The sequence below is a fragment of the Rattus norvegicus genome, chromosome 3, assembly GCF_021556685.1.
Source record: "Rattus norvegicus strain SHRSP/BbbUtx chromosome 3, alternate assembly SHRSP_T2T, whole genome shotgun sequence".
NCBI classification, from domain to species: Eukaryota; Metazoa; Chordata; class Mammalia; order Rodentia; family Muridae; genus Rattus; species Rattus norvegicus.
Window position 1 is genome coordinate 106,036,897 of NC_141536.1, and position 23,082 is coordinate 106,059,978.

At 43.1% G+C, this 23,082-nt stretch overlaps 2 protein-coding genes across 4 annotated transcripts in view; one reads left to right on the plus strand and one right to left on the minus strand.

The window, feature by feature from the left end:
* Exd1 (exonuclease 3'-5' domain containing 1) overlaps positions 1 to 13,612 on the minus strand; it is a 28,052-nt gene extending 14,440 nt beyond the window's left edge. Inside the window, 5 exon segments of one of the 2 annotated variants that reach the window (NM_001107761.2) lie at positions 4,284 to 4,411; positions 4,670 to 4,724; positions 6,653 to 6,721; positions 8,082 to 8,264; positions 12,864 to 13,612. In NM_001107761.2, coding sequence (NP_001101231.1) covers positions 4,284 to 4,411; positions 4,670 to 4,724; positions 6,653 to 6,721; positions 8,082 to 8,214 — 385 coding nt within the window. In that variant the 5' untranslated portion in view covers positions 8,215 to 8,264; positions 12,864 to 13,612. 2 annotated transcript variants of the gene reach the window in all.
* Positions 13,613 to 13,698: 86 nt separating this feature from the next.
* Chp1 (calcineurin-like EF-hand protein 1) overlaps positions 13,699 to 23,082 on the plus strand; it is a 35,332-nt gene continuing 25,948 nt past the window's right edge. Inside the window, 1 exon segment of one of the 2 annotated variants that reach the window (NM_024139.2) lies at positions 13,699 to 13,900. In NM_024139.2, the coding sequence (NP_077053.1) occupies positions 13,834 to 13,900 (67 nt within the window). In that variant the 5' untranslated portion in view covers positions 13,699 to 13,833. 2 annotated transcript variants of the gene reach the window in all.

Consider the following 23,082-nt stretch of genomic DNA (forward strand, 5'->3'; position numbering starts at 1 on the left):
TACAAGAGAAAGATGATATTGAATGTACTTGTCTTCCTTGGCAAGAAAATGGCCCTCCTGTTAATTTTAGATATACTCAAACCTCACAGCAAGCACCTTTACCCATTGACCATCTTGCCTGTTCAAGTTAAGCACTTTAAAAAGATACTTCATAACAAAAAGTAACAGTTTACAGTAAATGAGTCCTGGAAAAGGAACAGTACCCACATGGTTGGAGTTCTCTAAATCTTGCTAATTATAAATATATTTTTTGAGATGAGATTTCGTGTAGTTTTGTAGTTTTAGTTTTCAGGTTAGCTTTGAACTCACTAAGTAGTTGGGGATGCTCTTGAACTTCTGATCTTCCTGTCTCTACTTCCCCAGCGTATCACCATATCAAATGACAATGGGGATGGAACCCAGGTCATTGTTAATATAAGGCAAGTGTCCTAGGACCTGAGCTACATCCCTAGACCCTAACTTAAGATTTCTTTTTCCGTGGTTGTCTTGATTTTGGGTACTATTCTATTGTTGTGAAGCGACACCATGACCAAACCAACTCTTATAAAAGAAAGCATTTAATTGGAGGCTTGCTTACAGTTTGAGAGGTTTGTCCATTATCATCATGGCAGGAAGCAGACAGTCACAGTGCTGAAGCAGTAGCCCAAAGGGGACACACCCCTCCAACAAGGCCACATCTCCCAATCCTTCCAACCAGTTCAACTGGGAACTCATATGTTTGGAAACATGCGAGAACTCTAGAACCAGTGGATCTGAATCTCTTCTGGATTTCATGGGCACCTTCACTCACGTACACACAGACACAGACACACACACAGACACACACACAGACACACACACACACACACACACACACACGATTAAAAAATAATGTTGTTTAAAAAAGATTTATCTTGGCCTGTTCAATATAATTCAGTTAAAGACTTGGCAGCAGGTGACATGACTTTAATCCCCAGGGTCTGCATGTTGGAAGGTGAAATTGTCCTCTGACTTTCACAAAAGAGCCAAGGTGTGCATACGTGGATCCACAGGCACCCCCTCCCCAATCCTTTATTCCTAATCTCTAACACTATGTGTGCAAATGCCGTGATGCTAGTGGACAATTATGAAAGGCATCAACCCTCCTCTCCTTCTTCTTCTGTATGTATACAGGCTTTCTGGTTGACTTCAGCTGGTCTCAAGATGTTAAAGATGACTTTTGGTTGATCCTGAAGTTCTCTGTTAGTCTCAGACTTCTTTAGGCTATGCTTTTTATTTTTGGAGACAGGGTTTCATTAAGTAGCCTATGCTGTCCTCAATTTACAATCTTCCCAACAATACACCACCTAAGTGCTAGCATACTGGATCCTGGGCTTTTATTCAAACAAGTAGACCAAAACTAAAGGTTACAGTGGATTTTAATGCTGGCTTACCACAAATTAGAATCAGCCAAATAAGGAGCCTCACCAAATGTCCTTACTACCTTGACTGATGTGGGAAGGCTCACCCAACTGTGTGTGGGGTCTTCTGGTAGTTAGAAGAGTATGTCAGAAGGGAGATTACTGTGTCTTCTGCTGGCTTGGTTTCCCTTCCTGCTGCCAAGTTAATCCACTCTGTTGCTGCTGCTCCCTCCACTGCTATCTGAACCAACATTGCCTAGGTTCCATCATGAACTAGGAATGAGAGGCTCTCCAGGAACCTTCTGGGTCTCCAGCACCAGATTAGGACTACTGAGGCATCCTGCCTTGTAGACTATGTAAACAACATTTGTAGCTCCCATGGCAGTGAGACCCAGCCATGGTGGGATTTCTCCAACTGTGGAAGCATTTACTCAAGGACCCAGTAACTAAGGGCTTTCAACTTCTCAGGAGTGACTTAGCTGTTGTTACTGATTGGTTCTGTTTCCTCTAAAGAACACTGACTAATATGTTAAACTGCTGAGGTCTCCAAAACATCTTCTTTTCTTTATTTATTATAAATACACTGTCTTCAGACACACCAGAAGAGGGCATCAGATCCCATTACAGATGGTTGTGAGCCACCATGTGGTTGCCGGGAATTGAACTCAGGACCTCTGGAGGAGCAGTCAGTGCTCCTAATCACTGAGCCATCGCTCCAGCTCCTCCAAAACCTTTTCTACATGAAGTTTTCCTCGTCTTAGTTTACACAGCTCCATACTTGCAGGTGCTCAGGCTCAAAGCCCTAAAATCATCCTGGATTCCTCTTTATCCTCTCCCCACTCTGTCTAATTTGCCAGGTATCCCATGTGCCCAAGTTTACCATTCATCTGGGCACAGTACTTCCTGTCTACACTACTGCCACCATTCTTAGAATTGGTTCTTTGACTACCTCACGTACGTGATGACACATACATCCCCACACACAAATAAATATAGTTGAAACAAAACAAAACAAAACAAAACAGGGTGGTGGGCACACCTTTAACCCCAGCACTTGGAGGCAGAAGCAGGCTCAGCTCTGTAAATTCAAGGCCAGCTTAAACTACAGATGGAGTTCCAGGACATCCAGGGCTACATAAGGCTATTAGCCCAACTATCAAGATGATAAGTAAGGAGTACTATAAATTTGAGACAAAAAAGAGATTATCTTAATTTTAACATGCTCCTATTCATTCATGTTTTGTCTTTGCCTTGTTCTAAGTACCTATATTACAGTGAAATTCCCTCTTAAACAATATTATCTCTTCACAAAGCTGTCTAGATTTCTTTCTTTGTGCTGTTGGTTCTTTTTTTAATGGTCTCCTTATAGCCCAGGCTGACCTCAGCCTCAAGATTCTTCTGCCTCAGAGTCTCTTAGTAATGGGATTAGAGGTGTACACTACCAAACACTTTATTGTTATTATTTTTAATGAAAAACCAAAACAAACACAAAAAGCTCTTCAATGCTTTGCCTTCTTTCTCCCTTCAGAGTCCCTTTAAGGATCTATAAACTCTTCAGTATCCACCAATCCCACCTTATTGCTATAACTTCTTTCTCTGCTCCAGATGTAATGATCTCCTGGCTGACGCTTCACGATCTAGGCGTGTCTTCCTCTAAAGCCTTTACCTTTTTCTTTTCTCAGTGTTAAACACATTTCTCAGCAGGTGCTGTGTCTTCATGCCTATAATCTCAGGCCCTAAGGGCTCAAGGCATGATTGCTGAGAGCCTGAGGCTGGCCCCGGCTCCTGAATAAATTCTGGGCTACAGGAGTGAGACCCTCTTACAAAACAGCAAAACCCAGCCAATTTAAAAACTGGGCATGGGGTTGGGGATTTAGCTCAGTGGTAGAGCGCTTGCCTAACAAGCGCAAGGCCCTGGGTCCCCAGCTCCGAAAAAAAGAAAAAAGAAGAAGAAGAAGAAAAACAGAACAAAACTGGGCATGGTGGCAGGTGGATCTCTGTGAGTTCAAGGCCAGCATGGTTTACAGGAGTGAGTTCCAGGACATCTAGAGCTACACAGTGAAACTTACTTTCAAAAACAAAACACACACACACACACACACACACACACACACACACACACACCCCAAACAATCGCAAAACCCTGGAGAGGTGGCACCTTTTTGAATCCTGTCACTTGGAACTTGATGTCAATCCGGACCACATGAGAAGTAGCACAGCACCCAGCTCTGTCTGCAACTAGACAGTGACTCAAAACAAACAACAGCATCCAAGGGCATCAAGCAGCTCTATGCTTTCACTCGTTCCCTGGACTTCATGCACGTTGCTACTGCAGTAATACCTGCCCTTGACACTCAGCAACTTTGAAGGCACATAATCCATGTGCTTACTGTCCTGCTATTTCTCAGCATTGGGTAGGAAGTACTAGCATTCTATATATTTTACTCATTTTTTCCTTTTTCTTTCTTTTTTTTTTTTTCTGGCAACAGGGTCACATATACACTAGGTTATCCTCAAACCTGCTGTGTAGCCATGGCTATCCTTGTACTTACTTTAGGCTATCCTAAAACCAGCTACATAGCCATGGCTACCCATGACCTTACTCAGGCTATCCCAAAACCACCTATGTAGCCATGGCTATCCTTGAACTCTTGATCCTCTGGCTTTCACTTTTGGTGATGGGATCACAGGAACTGCAGCACCACACAGATTTCCCACTCCTTCCTTTTTCTTATTCAACATCTCTTGTATCAGAGCTCAATGTGGGCAGCACCCCAGTCCTGGCACACTGTACGCACACTCATGTCAACTAAACATGTAGTTTATAATGCTTATCTTAATTCACAAGTCTTATTGTGAGCCACAATAAAAATATTCTGGCACGCACAGAGTCTCGGCACTCACCTGATGGGCAGTACTTGAGGTCACTGAGGAGAGAGCTGGTTGGCACCTCTGGTGCAGGTGAGGCAGGCTCACATACATTTAAGTCTTCCTTTTTCATTTTCTCCATTCCAGCTCGTTCTGTATTTATGCTATCCTTACAGAAAAGATCACATGCAGGTGAACTGTCCTTTGTTACCGATGCCAGTTCCCTACTTGTTAACAGGAGGACTGTGGCCCATCTCTACACTGCTCGCACTATGTTTGAGTGCTGTCTAGAGCTGGCCACACTGGCCTGCTTGTTTTTATTTCCTTAGCTCACTTGAGAAATAAGCAGATGGAGCTTAATCTTTTCTTTTCCTCTAATGTGCTCTCTTGGAAAACATCATAGTGAAGAAAACTCATAATACCTAACAGAGTTCACCTTTTCTCCCGATGCACCTTCTGCTTCATCCATTAGTTCCACTGAAAAACAACCAAAAGATTTTCAACAGTTTCCAGCTGGAGAACCATTAGCCACTCCATCCCACACAGCATGCTCAACTGAATGCTATAAACAGGGGTTGAAAGTGAACCATTAGTCACTGAGCCTTTTATTGGCCAGTGACAGAGAAATCGGGGTTTAAAGCCTACAGATTCCCAATGTTGAGTCCTCAGGTTTCCTGGTCACGAAGCAGGATCAGGAACTTCTCTCTGCTCTTTTCTGCCTTGTTTTGTTTAAGTTTTGTGGTGCCGATGTGTTATTTTCATTGATTCTATAGGGTTTTTGTTTATATTTTTGTTATTTTGAGACAGGATCTCATCACATACACCTGGCTGGACTCACAGAACTCTGCTTGCTTCTATTTCTGTTTTCCATGTGCTGTGATCAAAGGGGTTTTGTGTGTGTGTGTGTGTGTGTGTGTGTGTGTGTGTGAGTGCTTGTGTGTGTATCTGGGTGTGTGGTGTGTTTATATGTGGTGATATATATGTATGTGTGTGCAAAGGGGCACATATCCACAAACAAGCCAGAGGGGGGCAGTTATCTGGCCCCTACATTATCACTCCCTGCCTTAGTCCTTTGAGACAGCATCTCTCACTGAACCCAGGGTTGGGCTGGTGTCAGCACAGAGATACTAGTGTCTCTACCCCCAACAGAGCTGGAGTTTCAGGCCTGCAAAGCACCCCGACCTCAGGTCTTCATGATCGTCCAAGCAAGCAGTCCTACCTCTGAGTCTCTCCAGCCCCGCAGACTTCATCTGCATTCACCTCACTCCTAATGCACTTCAGCCAAGCTAATTACTGATAACTCACAGGCTCTGGCATCCATTCTTTGATACCAGGAAAGACAATGACAGGTAGGGCAGAAATCCCAGAACTGTGAGAGAAATATTTCAGACATTTTTAAAACAATTTGTTGTTGTTGTTGTTGTGGTGGTGGTGGTGGTGGTGGTGGTGGTGGTGGTGGTGGTGGTGGTTTTCTTGGTTTTTTTTTTGTGACAGGGTTTCTCTGTGTAGCTCTGGCTGTCCTGAAACTCACTCTGTAGACGAGATTGGCCTTAAACTCAAAGAGCTACCTGCCTCCCCATCCAGAGTGCTGAGATTAAAGGCATGCGCCACCAGTGCCTGGCTGAAACCAATGATTTTTAAGCAGGATATGAGTTACACTAAGTCTAAGATAGGCTGGACTCACTGTACGGCAAGCCCGAGATCTGCCTGTCCTTGCCTCTCTGCCTCTCCAGGGCAGAGATTATACAGCCCTGTTTTTACATAGGTCTAAGATAAACTCATGTTCTCGTGCTTGCAAGGCAAGCGTCTATGGGCCTGGGTTCAGTTCCCAGCACCACATGGCAGTTCTCTTTTTAAACTGGACATTTTTTTATTTATTTACATTTTGTTATTTTTCTCTCCCCCTCCCCCCACACCCCTGGAGCTGAGGGCTGAACCTGCTTGTGCTAGGCAAGCGCTCTACCACTGAGCTAAATCCCCAACCACACATGGCAGTTCTCAACTGTCTGGGACTCAACACCCTTCCTCTGGCCTCCTTGGGTACTGCACACATTTGGTACACAGATATAACATGTAGGCAAAACACTTACACATACACATCAAATTTTAAATAATTAAAGTTAAATAAAATTACATAAATACAAGTTGAAACTATGGCATACAACTTTATTCTCAGCCTTCAGGAAGCAGAGGCAGGAAGATCTTTGTTTGGGGCTAGCCAGACCCAGAGAGCAAGCTCCTATACATCAATGCTATGACTCTGTCTCAAAAAAAAAAAAAAAAAGGTCATATATACAGTACTAAAGACAAGACAAACTCCATTTTCTTTCAGATACCTGAATGAAGCAGAGAAGTGAGTTTCCCAAAGCAGATTCCAATTGGCATCCAGGGAACACAAAACTTACCATTCAAAATCTCATGCCCGAAAAACATTTTCACTCCTGGGACACTTCGGCCTGACTCTATGTTCTTCACTGTGATGGAAAATAACCCATCTGTTTAATAACACATAGTATTTTCCCCATAACTCCAAGAAACTGTGAAGGCTCTTAAAGTTAATGAAATATGAGTTTTATAAAACCTTTCTTCCTCAAAGAAGTGCAGAGTCAGCTAAATTACAAAGTTACACTATATGACTGAGTAATTTAATAAACCTCAGAATGTTCTAAACAAACAAACAAACAAGAACTTTTAAAGAGCTAGGTGTGGTGGCACAGGCCTTTAAATCCAGCATGAGGGGGGCAGAGGCAGGCAGATCTCTTGAATTCAAGGTCAACTTGGTCTACATAGCAAGTTCCAGGCCAGCCAAGGCTACACAATGAGACACTGCCAAAATGGGGGAAAAGGTCAAGAAAAAAATCCCCAATTGCTGGGATCAGAGACCTGTGCCCTTCCACTTGGCCTCGGCAGCACAGTGGCTTGAACATCATGCTCTCTGTGTGGTAAGCAAGCACTCTACCAACTGAGCTACATTCCCAGCCCTGGTTTGTGTTCGTGACACAGGTTCTCATGTAGTCCAGGCTGGCCTCAAACTCATTATGTAGTTGAGACTGGCCCTGAATTCTTGACTTCTGGACTTCTTTTTGTCTGAGACAAATTAATCCTTGACATCAGTGATATTTTTCCCCTCTGTTGAAGCCAAAAGTAATTTCAATAACAAGATTAATTTTAATATTCATATAAACAAAATTAACCAAAGTCCCCAAGTTTTAAAACTAATATTAAAAATTGTTGGGGCTGGGGATTTAGCTCAGTGGTAGAGCGCTTACCTAGGAAGCGCAAGGCCCTGGGTTCGGTCCCCAGCTCCGAAAAAAAGAACCAAAAAAAAAAAAAAAATTGTCACCACAGGGCTAGAGAGGTGTTTAGCATTTAGGAACCCTGAATGTTCTTCCAGAGGACTAGGGTTTGAGACCTAGTTCCTGAGGATCCTACATCTTCTGGCCTCTGTGGCATGCAGCTGAAACACCCACACACATCAAATATATAAATAATGATAGAAGAAAATTTCCACTATAATGCCAATGAAAGTACAGAAGTGAGTACCAACCAACACAGGCAGCCACGTTGCTCTAGCAACAGTCCCCACAGTCTAACGGTCTTCTGCCGCCTTTCTTTTTTTTTTTTTTTTTTTTTTTTTGGAGCTGGGGACCGAACCCAGGGCCTTGCGCTTCCTAGGCAAGGGCTCTACCACTGAGCTAAATCCCCAACCCCCTGCCGCCTTTCTTTAAATAGGATCAACATTGCTTTCCCAGCTTCTAGCGCTGCCCACAATCACCCCCTACACTCAGCTGCTAATCCCTTGAGAGAGGAGGGGAACATGACAAATAGTCAAACCGTTTTTCAGGACAACAATCTTGTTAGGATCCACATGCTGGAGCACGCCCTCAAAGATGCCAGACACCAGTGTGAGCTTCACCCTTCTCCACAAAATCTGGTTGAGGAAATGGTAGTCACTGCTGGCATCCATGCTTTTTCATTCCAAAGTAGCCTTCAGAGTCCAACTTCAGCATCCAAACACTTGAAAATTAACAGAGAGATCATTATTTTGAAAAGACTATTTTGATTGGGGTATGGTGGTACACCACTTTAATCCCAGAAGACAGATGTGAGGGGATCTCTGTGAATTCCATAGCTCTGTCTACATAGCAAGTTTCAGGCCAGCCGGGGAGACCCTCTCTCAAAAACAAACAAACAAACAAACAAATGAACAGTTTTGAAAGTTTGGTTACTTAGCTTTTCTCTAAATTTTTTCCTTTTCTTTCCTTCCTTCCTTCCTTCCTTCCTTCCTTCTTTCCGTTTTTTTTTTTTTTGTTTGTTTGTTTTTGTTTTTTGAGACAGGGCTTCTCTGTACAGTGGTGGAACTTGCTCTGAAAGCCAGGCTGGCCTCAAACTCAGAGGTCCACCTGCTTCTGCCTCCCAAGTGCTTGGATGGAAGGTGTGTGCCACCACTGTTGCTCCACTTATATTTCTCCAAATATATTTCTATAGCAGTGGTTCTCACCCTTTGGGATGGGGGTGTAAAATGACCCTTTCACAGGGGTCACAGATCATATATCCTCTCTGTGTGTGTGTATTACAATTCATAACAGTAGCAAAATTATAGTTATGAAGTAGCAACAAAAATAAATTTATGTTGGGCAGTTACCACAACATGGGGAGCTGTACTAAAGGGCCACAGGTTCAAAAAGGTTGAGAACCATTGCCCTAAGGGATAAAAGAGTAGTTTGGTTTTGTTCACAACTTGAGATTGCTAAGAATAACCACAGCAAATACAATTTTATTTATTTTTATTTTATGTGTACTGGTGTTTTGCCTCCGGGTACGTCTGTATAAATCAGTTTAGTACCTGAGGAAGCCTGAAGGGGGTGCCAGATCCCCCGAAACTGGAGTTATTGTTGGGAACTAAAGCTGTATTTTGGGCAAGAGTATTATTAAGCTTGGATCTATTTCTCCAGTCCACAATTTTAATTCATATGTAGGAAACTCAAAATTATAGGGCTATGGGCAAGGTGAGATTGGCTTCTGTGTTTATAAAATGGACATGGTTAATGAATTACGTGGAAAGGACAAGGTGGAGAGACTGTAGAAGCCAGAGGGGACAGATGACATCATGGAAACTGTCTTCCGGACACAGTGGGAATGAAGAACATATGAGCTCATGTGGCAGCACGCACAAGGCCCGCACAAGGCCCGCACAGGCCCAAGCCAATGGGGTCCAGTGTTTAGAGGCAGACTTCAACACAAGCTCCCATCACTGACTAAAACTTGATCTCCAATTGACAACTGCTCACAAAGGAAAAATCAGTGTCTCCTAAGGAGTCTCACTGGATATACAAACTAGTCAGGGCAGGCCCCGTGTCCAGCAGTAGTTAACCTACACAAAATGAACTCATTTTTGGAAATGTTTTGTCTCAGATTGCTTTACCTGGGGCTTTTTTAAAACCTTACTAGACTTCTGCTTGTGTATTCTGGTTTCCAATTTTTGTGTTTTATTTGTGCATTTGTATGTTATATTCTGGATTATTTGCTTTTTTTCTTTCTTTTTTATTTTATTTTATTTTTTTGAGGCAAGGTCTTACTATGTAGCCCTGGCTCTCCTGAAATTCACTCTGTAAACAAGGCTGGACTCTATCTCTCAGAGATCTGCCTGCCTCTGCTTCCCAAGTTCTGGAATTAAAGGCACATTAGTTTCCTAAAGAGAGAGAGAGAGAAAAGAGATGGAATTGGGAGTGTGGAGATGTGGGGAAGATCTGGAAGAAAATGTAGAAGAAACTAATCAGAATACATTGTATGAAAATTTATTTTTAATTTAAAAAAATGGGCATGGTGCCCCTTTCTCATAATAGCTAAACACTTATTTTATTAAACTTTACTTATTTTATTAAAATCAAGTATTATACAATAGCACTGGCTAGCATAGATTTCGCTATAAAGACCAGCCTGGTGTAGAACTTATAGCGATCCACCTGCCTCTGCATCCTGGATGGTGTGATTAAAGACGTATGCTGTGTTTGGCTTTCTACATGGGTGGTAGAAATTGAACTCGGGTCCTCACTGAGTCACCTTCCTAGCTCCATAGTATTTCTGTCTGGTTATGTTAATGATACTGAGGACCAATCCTGGTGTCTTGCGCAGGCTGAACAAGCACTCTATCACTGAGATATATCCTTAGCTCCAGTACTGTGTCTTTAATTTTAGAAGTTTTTATATATTCATTTACTTTACATATATGAACACACTGAAGGTCTCTTCAGACACCCCAGAAGAGGGTGTTGAGTCCCATCACAGATGGTTGTGGGCCACCATATGGTTGCTGGGAATTGAACTCAAGACCTCTGGAAGAACAGTCAGTGCTCTTAACCTCTGAGCTATCTCTCCAGCCCAATTTTAAAAGTTTTAATTTATTATTATTATTCTTTTATGTTTTTGAAGCAAGGTCACTGTGCAGCCTTGGCTGGCCTTGAACTCACAGGGGCTTTGCGTGCAGGGATTAAAGACATATACCACAATGCCCGGCTGCTTTTATTATTTGTTTTGTAGGCATTGGTATTACTTGCATGTATGCCTATGAACCATATGTATGCAGTTCCCTCGAGGCCAGAAGGAGCTGAAGTTACAAATGGTGTGAGTCATCAAATGGGTACCTGGAACTGAACCCAAGTCCTCTGGAAGAGCAGTCTTTAGTCCCAGTATTCTAAAATTCTCCAGTAAAATGCTGAGATTTGGGCCTCACATGCTGGTGGACACCCTCTAACTCCAGTTTCAGGGGATAGGATGCCCTCTTCTAGCTTCCACTGGTGAGAATACAACACACACAGACACACACACACACACACACACACACACACACACACACCCCTACCTCTCACTTGAACTTGTATACCCAAATACTATTCTTTTTTTTTTTCTTTTCTTTTCTTTTTTTTTTCGGAGCTGGGGACCAAACCCAGGACCTTGCGCTTGCTAGGCAAGCGCTCTACCACTGAGCTAAATCCCCAGCCCCCCAAATACTATTCTTAAAGGTTAAAACAAATCAGAAAAAAAAAACATAGCAAAGAAAATTTTGTTACTGGTTTTGTGTGTGTGTGTGTGTGTGTGTGTGTGTGTGTGTGTGTGTGTGTGTGTGTGTTTACACAGGGTTTCCCCAAGCAGCCCTAGCTGGCCTGGAATGCCCTATCTAGATCATACTGGTCTTAAACTTCCAAAGGTAACTTCTGCCTCTGCTTCCTCAATGCTGCAATTACAGACATCAGGTATCAGGCCTAGCATAGGATTTAACTGAATACAGCCCTCAAGATTTAGACTAAAAATTAGGAAGGAAAAAAAGGTCAGGATGAAAAGATGAGCTTCCAGACTGACTGAGAAAGGGATTAATGTATGTGTCTAACATCAAGATTTTCATGCCACAGTTATGATCTCAATGAGTAAGTCAACCGGGGTTAATTAGGAAAACAACTGAGTCAGACTGGAAATTTAGTAGGCAGGGAGACCTTGGGGTACTCAGGCTGGGCTGTAACAGCCTAAGTAACTTTGAAGCTAGTAGTCTGAAGTGATTTAAGAAAGGCACTAAGATATTTAGGTACTAAGCTGGTTCTAAACAAAGGAGTGAAGGAAGCAGACAGGTGAAGCCACAGGAAAACTAGGGCTTTACTTCAGAGGGTGTACACTAACATGTGACTTTTTAACTTTTTTCATCAGCACAAACAAAATACCAGAAGAACGAAATGCACCTGGCTTTGATCCCAGACCTTGGAAGGCAGAGGCAGGTGAATCTCTGTTAAGAGGTCAGCCAGGGTCACATAGAGACTCTGTCTCAAACAAAAGAGAAAAGAGTAAAATGCAAGATCTCCTCTAAAGCATAAGTCTGTAACAATAGCCTTTTTAGAGGCTGAGACCAGCCAGGGCTCTTCTGGAAAAAAGAATAATTTCTCTACTTCTAGAAAGGGTTTTATGGGCTCAGGCTGTGCAGAAACTCCTAATTCTCCAGCCTCCACTTCATGGAATTACAAGTATGGTATCCATGAGTGGCAACAAATCTCAACAGGATTTCCCAATATTGCCTAGGCTGGGCTCAGCTTGCAACTTTCTTGTTTTCACCTAACAACTGCTGACTTATGGTTTAAAAATCCTAATTTTTTAAAAAGGATTTATTTATTTTATGTAAGTACACTGTTGATGTCTTCAGACACGACCCTTGAGGAGGGCATCGGATCTCAATACAGATGGTTGTGAACCACAATGTGGTTGCTGGGAATTGAACTCAGGACCTCTGGAAAAGCGGTCAGTGCTCTTAATTGCTGAGCCATCTCTTCAGCCCTAAAAATCCTAATTTTTAAAACAAGGAAGAATCTAAATAAATAAACGACCGCCCGTGATCTATCTATTCACAATCTCTCTCACCTCCAGGGTCTTCTGTCCCCACGGCAAAGAAGTTTGGGAGATTCCGACCTTAATTCTAGTCAAATGGTGAGTTCCTTATACTGAAGAGTGACTGATGTAAAAAAAAAAATCTGAGTGTTATCCTGGCACAGCTTTGATGCAAACAGTAAGAGAATTCGCAGTGCCAACCACTGAAGCCACAGAGTGGACTACGCCCTCGCCCTAGGAGCGAATTACTTGCCTCTTTCTGGAGGAGCCAATCAGCGAGCAGCCTCGAGCTGGCTCCCAGCGCCCCCTGCGGCCGGGGTAAAGAGCGCAGAAAAGATGCAACCAATAGCCTTGCGAACCCCGGGCGGCTCCCAGCGCCCCTCTACGGCCAGGGGAAGAGGCACAGAAAAGATGCAGTCCATAGGCATGCGGGAGGGGGAGTTGGGGGGGGGATTGAGGGTGCCAAGGAGACTCCCAACACTATTCTTAGGACCAGGGGAGTGAGAGTGGGAGAGGGAGAAAAGGGTGAGGAGAAAGGAGGAAGAGAAATGAGAGAGAGAGAAAGAGAGAGAGAGAGACAGACAGACAGAGAGAGACAGAGAGAGAGAGACAGAGAGAGACAGAGAGACAGAAAGACAGACAGACCGAGCGTGCGGAAGCGAGCAGGAAGAGTGCATAAATCTCAGCTGAACTTCTCTGGGGATCCACCTTAGGGTTTTCCCACTGGTTTTGTGGGTTTTGTTTCTCTCCTGAATCCCTGTCACTTGTAGGGTGAGATTCCTGGTGCTTGAGTCTTGTGAGAAACCTGTCAGCTACTCTAGGGAGTCTGTCTCTGGTTTGTCTAAAAACAGAGGAGAGGCCGCACTGCCCTTTAAGTGCTGTCCCTAGCGCCACCGTGGTATTGTCGCTTTAAGGCCGGCGGCATCCCTGGTTCCGGGGGCGGGGCCTGCCTCCCTTTGGACTCCAGCAGCCGCCCGGCTGATTCATTCCGGGCACGAGCGCCAAGCTTTGACGTTAGCGCCTGCGCAGGGCGCGGCCTCACTCCGGATTGGCTGGTGTCGGTCCGCCCTCCCCCGCGCGCCACCCCTAGTTTCCCTCCCCGGGCCGCAGGAGAAACAGTGCCCTCTCCCTTCTTGACCCCTGGCCCTTCCCTCCCTTATTCCCTCTTGCCGCCGCTGCTTCTGGCGCTGCCGCTCCCGGAGGAGCTCCCGTCACGGTGATGGGGTCTCGGGCCTCCACGTTACTGCGGGACGAAGAGCTCGAGGAGATCAAGAAGGAGACTGGCTGTGAGTTCGGGTTGGGGGTGGGAAGGCGGCCCGGTGCCTACGGCTGGCCTCAGTAATGACAGCGGTTGTCGCTTAGGTCTTGATCTGGGGTGCGGTGACTTTGTTGGGAGGGTCCCATGCAGCCTCCGGTGCTTTGGGTAACCGAAGGCTAGAGTACCCGTACGTTCATCTGTAGCTTCTTGGAGCCGGGATTTGGTTCCTCTGGTGCTGTCTTGCCTCAAAAGCCCGGAATCTCGATCCAACAACGGAGCACAAACACCACCACTCCACTCTTGCTCACAAAAATCCGCGCATTTTCCTCCTTTAATCGTTCCCCTTACAGAAGCATCCTGAACAGCAGGTAAAGCAGAAACAAATCCAGGAAATCTGAATGGTTTCTGGAGAAAACGTTATACATCTCAATGAGGTTTCTGAGAAAGGAGCTAAAACTACTAAAATCACACAGGGGGAAAAACTCAGCAAAGAAGAGCATAGAGTAAGGCTTGTGACCGGGAACTGAAGACCTCTAAGCAATCAAGAGTCCAAAAACCCGAGTGAGGCTTTTTAATCTGAACCGTTGGAGAAAAACCACAGATACAGTGATCAAGGTTTTAAAGACACAGTGAAGACATTTGTCCTATTTTCCCATACATTGATATCTGCTGTGTTGCTGTACCTTATGCAGTTGATATCGAAACTGGATGTACTCCAAAATCTGAATTTGTACCAGGAACAGATATATATATGTGTGTGTGTGTGTGTGTGTGTGTGTGTGAGTGTGTGTGTATGTGTATATATATATATATATATATATATATATATATATATATTCATTCTAGTTTCTTCCTGGTTAACCCGGTTAACCCGAACAAAGGAGCAACAGGGCTTTAGGAACTGAGAAGCACTGTGCCTTTGAAAAGCCCTTGATAATGTATGATACAATTGTATTGCCTCAGTGCTTTCTTAGCGCTCCTTTGTGGCTCTCTTTTTCGTAAGCCGTGTCTTCATGGTACCTGTCTTTGATGATAATGTGAGCAAATAACACATTGGCAGATAGTACCAAGGGGTACAGGGAACTACAGAATTCTCCAGGAATGAGTCCTTGGGTAAATTAACAGTCATCCTGGCTGTCTGACAAGTTAAACTTTCTAGAGTATTCAGGTTGGAAGAGATGTGATCTAGCCCCACCCCCTGTCAGGTTGCTTTGCTTTTACTATCCCTTATGGCCAGTTTTGAATGATTGACAGAGAATACTTAGCTTTTTATAGCTTTTGTTTGGCCACTCACCTTTAAGGACATTTCACGACTCACGGCTGGTTCCGTGAGTAGAAATATACACAGTTGGATTCAGCAAGCATTTACCTCTGACCCCACTTGTAGATGTAATGACTTCTTTCCATTTATGTTTGAAACACAGAGTCACATCATGGGGAAGTATAGTGAGTATGGGACAAGCTATTATTTTGTTTTCTTCTGTGATCTTACCTTGTAGCCCAGACTTGCTTAGGAGTCACTACGTAAACTGGGCCTGGTGGTGCCCATACCTTTAATCCCAGCAGCACTCCAGAGGCAGGAGAATTTGAGGCCAGCCTGATCTAAATAACAGGCTCTATGGCTAGGCTACAGAGGGGAACTCTTGTCATGAAAAACAACACACAAAACAAGACAAACAAACAAACAAACACAAATTCACTACATAGTCCAGGCTGGTTTCAAACTCATGACAGTCCTGCCTCAGCCCCCAAAGTGCTCGTGCTCAATTGGGGAAAGGTTGTGTTCTCTTCAAAATGAATGGGACAGTGATGTCATTCATGATTTTCATTAGTCCTGGGTATAGTACTGAGTTGTTTTACCTTGTGACTCACGGACAAACCTAGGTGATCATGAAAGAACTATTATCCTGGTTACCCAAGAATAATTCAAGTATGAGAAAGATTCCCTACATTCCCACCAAAACCAGTGTATATATTTATTAAAACCTAATGAAACAGAAAATAATGAGTTTTAGCAATGCCTGTTTATGCTAGGTATTGGGAGCAGATGATAGCAAGATACCCACAACCTGGCCAGGGAGATAAGCCAGAGACAAGTTGTGATTAGCATCAGGGCATAAGGAAGCTAAAACGGTACAGCACCCCCCTTTCAGTATTTAGGGAAGATGGTCTTGAGCTGGCCTTGTGGGGTATGGGAATTGGGTCTTGATACATGAATGGATTCAATTTTTGATAAATTAAGGTAAGTTTCAGTGGCTTTCAGCAACTATTACCCCCACTTAGCTAAAATGTCATTCCTCTACCCTAGGGATTGAACTATCAGTATATCTAGGTAGCACCCATCAGCAGAGAGTTGTTGTTTCTTCTTCCTCTTCCTCTTCCTCTTCCTCTTCCCTTTTCTCTTCTCCTCCTCGTCCTCCTTCCTATTTCTCTTCTTCCTCCTTCTCCTCCTTTTCCTCCTTCTCTTTTCCTCTTCCTCTTCGTCCTTCTCCTTTTCTCCTCCTTTGACAGGAACTTGTGTAGCCCAGACTGGCTTCAAATTTGAGATTCTATTGTTCAGCCTCCTAAGGACTGGGACTACAGATGTGTGCAAAACTCCCAAAATGCCTTTGATCCTAGTACTAAGGAGGCAGAGGCGGGCAGATCTCTTGAGTTCAAGGCCAGCCTGGTCTATACAGCAAATTCCAAGACAGCCAGGGCTACACAGATAAGCTCTATCTTGAAAAAACACACACACAAAAGACCAATGTAGCTACTATTTAATGCTTAGCCACTAAATACTAGGAAAAGTAATTCTGAGTAAGAATTACACAACTTTCATCATCTGTAAAACAAAATTAGTAATAATAACTTAATTTTAGAATTCTTATCATGATAAATGAAAAAAGTTCCTTAGAATGCTGCTGGTATAATTGTCATGTAGTTGCTAGCCATTTTTTTTTTTTAATTTCCAGGGGGTTTTATTTTATTTTGGCTTTTTGAGACAAGGTCTCAAATTCTGTGTCGTCCTGGCTGTCCTGGAGCTTGTTATGTAGCCCAGGCTGACCCTGACCTCACAGAGATCTGCCTGTCTCTGCCTCTGGAATGCTGTAATTAAAGGCCTGTGCCTCTGTGCCTGGCTCTCTCCAGGGTTTTTAAATAGCATGTGTGGGGGAGGTAAACCTGCCCCTTCATGTCTTCATGTGAGTGGATGTTAAAGGAAAACTTAATGGAGTTGTCGCTATTCTACCTTTGATTCTGGGGATTGAGCTCAGGTTGTCAGGCTTGTGAAGCAAACACCTTTACTCAGGGGCCAAACTACGATTATTTTGAACCATGGATAGAATCATCTTTGCATATGTTAGAAATAAAAACTGTTTATATCCTGTCTATGGCTATCTAACCAGAGGTGAAGGCATTTTACACATTGCTTATTTTTAGTGTACTTTAGGAATTAAACACTAACATTATTCTGTCAATCCCAAGGAAGTAAAACTAAAAGAAGACATAGCCTGATGTTTTATTTAATTTTGAGGCTGCCTCACTCAAAGCAATCCCTCAATTTTTCTGAGTGTTGGGATAGTGAGTATGTATCACCTTGCTTTGCTGAGGTTTCTCATAGTTTAAGGTACACTTTGGGGGCCAGAAAGATGGCTCATCAGTTAAGAGGATCCCAGTTTGATTCCCACACCCATATTGGGTAACAACCACCTGTAACTTCAGCTCTAGAGGATCTAATGCTTGTGGTCTCCAGGGTGCCCTCAATGACATGCACAAATACATATAGTTAACATTTAAACAAAAATAAAACCAGATGTGGAGGCAGAAGCAGGTGGATCTCCAATTTCTAGGCCAACTAGGGCTACATAGTGAGACCCTGGCTTAGAAAAGAAAAGAAGAGAAGAGAAAAGAAACACTGTTGTCATAAAACACCTACTATATTTAGCCTTTGTTCTGTCACCCTCTTTCACAATTCTACATTTTTATAAGTCAGCACATTTGAATAAAAGACATTGGAGGGCGGTCACAGTATCTTAGGAATCTATGTAATGACCCTTAGTACAATTGGCCATAGGAATAGCCTTGTTGTGGATTGCCAAAACCCTTAACTTTGAGCAAAGGTTCATGCCAACTACATTATGGGGAATGAAGATTGGTTTATTTTTAGTTTCTGCTCTATGGTGTGTGTCATGTGGGTATGGGCAGGGTGTTGAACAGGTTTAGGAAGTGAGTTGTACAGACCAGTGAGTTTTTGTTTGTTTGGAAGGGTGTAGTGATGATATGAAGGGTGTGGGTTTTTCTCCACTTCCAACAGAGCACAGCCTGAGGAAGGTCACTGCTTGAGAGTAGTTTCTTGAAATTGAGCTTCTGGGTGCTACTGCCTCCTTCTGGGGTCCCTTTCTGGCTGGCCTTTGTCGTAATTTTGGGGGAGTCTGGGAGTACAGAGGACCCATTCCTCATTTATAAGTTATACTGTGACTGCCCTCTAATGTCTTTTATTCAAATGTGCTGACTTATAAAAATGTAGAATTGTCCTATTGAGTGGGAAATGAAGAAATAATGCCTTTTTTTTTTTAGATTTATTTATTGATTGATTTAATGTATGAGCACACTGTCACTGTCTTCAGACACACCAGAAGAGGGCATCAGATCCCATTACAGATGGTTGTGAGCCACCATGTGATTGCTGGGAATTGAACTCAGGACCTCTGGAAGAGCAGTTAAGTGCACTTAACCGCTCAGCCATCTCTCCAGCCCCGAGAGATAATATCTTTGTCAGGCTTGAAATAATTTGTAAAGTTCTATACCCTTCTAGTTCCTGTTTCTTACTAGAAAGGGGTAAGAACTGTGTGTCAAGATAGAGAATGGAACCCTGGAACTTATTTTTTTTTAATTATTTATTTATTTTATGTATATGTGTACACTGTCGCTGTCTTCAGACACGCCAGAAGAAGGCATTGTACCCCATTACAGATGGTTGTGAGCCACCATGTGGTTACTGGGATTTGAACTCAGGACCTCTGGAAGAGCAGTCAGTGCTCTTAACCATTGAGCCATCGCTCCAGTCCCCTACCCTGGAACTTATAAATGAGGAAGGGGGTTCAGAACACAGACTACTTGAAATTACGTAGAAAGGCACTGACCCTAGAAGCAGCTGCAGAGATAGAAGCCAGATTTTCTGAGGTTAAGCAGAAAGACATGCTATAAAACAGCAATACATGTATGTACTCCATGCAGTGAATGCTTGTGGAAGCGCACAAGCAGGTAGGATGCCTCAGCTTTTGTGTAGCAAAAGGTAAACTTACTTTGGTCTGACCTGAATGAAAATCTGATTTTTATACCAGTTTCAGATGTGGTAGTTTATTTATGCCTTTAATTCCAGCACTAGGGATGCTAAGACCAAAGGGTTCTGAGTTCAAGGCCGGACTAGACTGTATGCCAGAAGGCTCCTTGTGTAAAGGTTCTTGCCACCAAATCTGACACCAGAGTTTGAATCCCAGGACCTGCATGGAGGAAAAAGAATTGACTCCTTTGACCTAATATGGGCTGTGGCACAAATACATGTATACATACACACACATAAATGTTTTAGATATTTTTGTTCATTTATTTATTTATTTTGGTGCTAGTGATTGAACCTAGAATCTTGCTTTTATGCATGCTTGAAAAGATTGCACCATTAAGCTCCACCTCCGTCCTGATTTTTTTTTTTTTTTTTTTTGAGGGGGATGGAGTTGGGTAGCAGGGTCTTACTATGTAACCCTGGGTGGAACTCACAATATCGACTCTTTGGAAGTTGTAGATGCTTTAGCCCTATTTACTTTATCATGTCAGAAGAGGGAAGCATGTAACTTGATAACTGCAGTACTATTGTCCCTCCTAAGAAAGTTAGTAGTGATTTCCTATTAGCTACTACTCAATAATCTTCAGTTTACCCTCTTTTGAGAAGACCCATTTTGTTCGTTGTTTGCTTGGACTTGTTTTTTTATTGGGCTGATGTAGAAAGCCACAGCTTGAACATGCTCTGATCACTTCCGCTGAGGTCTGTCCTCATTGTTTTAGAAGACATATGTTTTTGGTCTCTTTGAGTTATTTTTTGTTTGTTTCTTTGTTTTGTTTTTGTTTTTCAAGACAGGATTTCTCAATGGCTGTCCTGGAACTTGCTCTTTAGACCAGGTTGACCTTGATTGAACTCAGAGATCTTCCGTCCATGCCTCCTGAGTTCTGAGATTAAAGGTAGCATAAACCCCCACCACCTGGTATTCTCTGTTAATTCCTAGGAGTATAGGTTAGACCTTGGAGTCCTTATGTTGGGAAAATGTCAGGGTACGAAACATTAAAGGAATGGCTAGGGGTGCAGGCTCCACTCTGCAGTGTGTCTCCAGAGCTGCTGTGGCCTGCAGTTGTCCACTTTAACTCAGTCGTCTTGCTCATTAAGATGAGTAAAGCCATGACAAAATAACATGGCCTATCTCTGTTACCTTCGCATGCTCCCCATGCCAGTCTGTCTTAGTGATCAGCATGTCCTTGAAATACCTTCCTATCCTGAGGAGGCAGACTTGATAGACAGTTCTGAACTCAAGGTTAGCAGGATCTTTTCAGTCTTTCGGTGTGAAATAGTGTTTGTTCAGCAGAGTAGACTACAGCTTCATTCAAGACATGTCCCTATTCACAACCATTCTAAGGGGAACTGTCAACTCCTGAGATTCCAAGAATGTTATGAGTGTTTGGTGCCTGTCTGGTTAGCTTTGCGCCTTCAGTGAGTTTGTTTTTACTGGAAGCATACCCTGCCTTTATTCCTGCAAGTTCTAATACTTTTGTGTGTGTGGACCGTGTAGCTCCTTGAAGGGTAGATTGAAGCCCAGTGTGGTGGTCCATGTATATAATACTAATACTCTGCAGACTAAGGCAAGCTTGCAAGAATGAGGCTAGCCTGTGCTATAGAGTGAGTTCAAGATCAGCTCTAGACTTTGGTTCACTTTGGAGTTGCTTTGGTCATCTGTTAGGGTTTTTTTCTTTTTGTTTGATTTTTTTTCAGACAGGGTTTCTCTGTGTAGCCCTGTCTGTCCTGGAATTATCTCTATAGACCAGGCTACCCTCAGAGATCCACCTATCTCTGCCTCCCAAGTACTGGATCATTTATCAGGGTTTTTATTTTTGTTTATTTTGTTTTTAATTAAAATAAAGGTTTTTTGTTTTTTGTTTTTGTTTTGTTTTGGTTTTCGAGACAGGGTTTCTATGTGTAGCCTTAACTATCCTAGAACCTGCTAGGTAAACCAGGCTGGCCTCCAACTCATAGAGATCCACCTGCTTTTGCCTCTCAAATGTTCGTAGTGAGCTCCAGACATCCAGACTAGTTCCCTGTTCCAGTGTTGAAGTGCAAACTAGTTTGTGTAGTACTGCTGTGTGGGTGCTGGTAATTGAACCTGGGTTCTCTGGAAGAGCAGCCAGTGTAGTTAACCACTGAGCTATCTCTCTAGCCCCCTAACAGCTTGATTTTCAATTAGTAATTCATAGTCTTTCATATTGGTGTAGAGTATATTTAAAATATATAAAAATATATTTATTTTTTACTATGTTTCTGTGTCTGTTCAAGTGATTGCTGGTATCTTTGGAAGCCAGAGGTATTGAATCCCCAGGAACTGGAGCTACAGGCAGTTGTGAGCTGCCCAACATGGGTGCTAGGACCAAACTCAAGCTTTCTGGAAGAGCAGGATGCATTCAATCACTGAGCCACCTTTTAAATTCTGGTACTGGATTCAATACTAATAAACAGTGCTGGAATTAAAGGTGTGCAAAAGTGTACCACCACCACCCATTTATTAGTTTTAAGAGTTGGATTAGATCGTGACATTTACCTTAATTTAAAAATTCTGTAAATTGGGCTGGAGAGATAGGTCAGTGGTTAAGAGCACAGTTTGCTCTTCCAAAGGACCCAGGTTCAGTTCCCAGCACCCACATGGCAGTTTACAGCTGTCTGTAACTCCAGTTCCAGGAGATCCAATATCCTCATATAGGCAAAACTCTAAAGCATATTAAATAAAAATAAATAAAATATTTTTTAAAAATTGTATTAAACTCTACACATTACACACACACACACACATACACACACACACACACACACACACACAAAAGAAATGTCTAGTAAGGGTCATTACAAACTATTAATTTCATAGCTTTAGCATAGGAGATTGGGGACTTGGGCATTAGGAAGATGACATTGTGTATTGTTCCATTTACATTTTTTCATGTGTATAATCTTAAAATAATATATAAATATATAACACTTTAATATATTAAAGTTAATATAAAATAAAATTTGATTGTTTTCCATCTTTAAAAAAACCAATAATCTGTAATGTAAGACTCTCAACATGGGTTGGATTTAGCTCAGTGGTAGACCGCTTGCCCTAGTAAGTGCAGGTCCCTGGGTTTGATCCTCAACTCCGGGAGGATGGGGGAGAGGGGTTTGGGGGTGGGGGGAAATGACACTCTGAACACTAAAAACTTACTCAGTGAATTAAATAGTTTTTTTTTTTTTTGGTTCTTTTTTTTGGAGCTGGGGACCGAACCCAGGGCCTTGCGCTTGCTAGGCAAGCACTCTACCACTGAGCTAAATCCCCAACCCCTCAGTGAACTAAATATTATAGCTCCTTAAAACTCCTTCAGGGGCAGAAAAGACGTCTCAGTGGTAAGAGCAGTTGTTCCACAAGCAGGACCTCAGTTCAAATTGCCAGCCTCATAGGCTAGTTTGCACTTCAGCACTGGGCCGTGGAGCGAGTCAGAGTCCTGGAGCTCACTTAGACAGCCTGGCCATTCAGCCACAGTGTGAGCCTCCAGTGCAGTGAGAGGCTCAGTTCCAAGGCAGCTGGTTGCAGGGCGATAGAGGAGGTCCCGCTCTGGCTTCTGCATGTGTGTGCATGGGTATAAGCATTCTCACATACACTAACTACACATACCCTACTACAGATAGACTACTCTAAGCACACTTAAAACCAGGATTTATAAGGTGGCTCAGTGGTTGACTGCATCCTGCTCTTCCAGAAGGCCTGAGTTTGGTCCTAGCACCCATGTTGGGCAGCTCAACAACTGCCTGTAGCTCCAGTTCCTGGGGATCCAGTACCCCTGGCTTCCAGGGGTACCAGCAATCATGTGCACAGACACGGAAACATAGTAAAAAATAAAATGTTTAAATATTTAAAAACTCCACACTAATATGAAAGACTG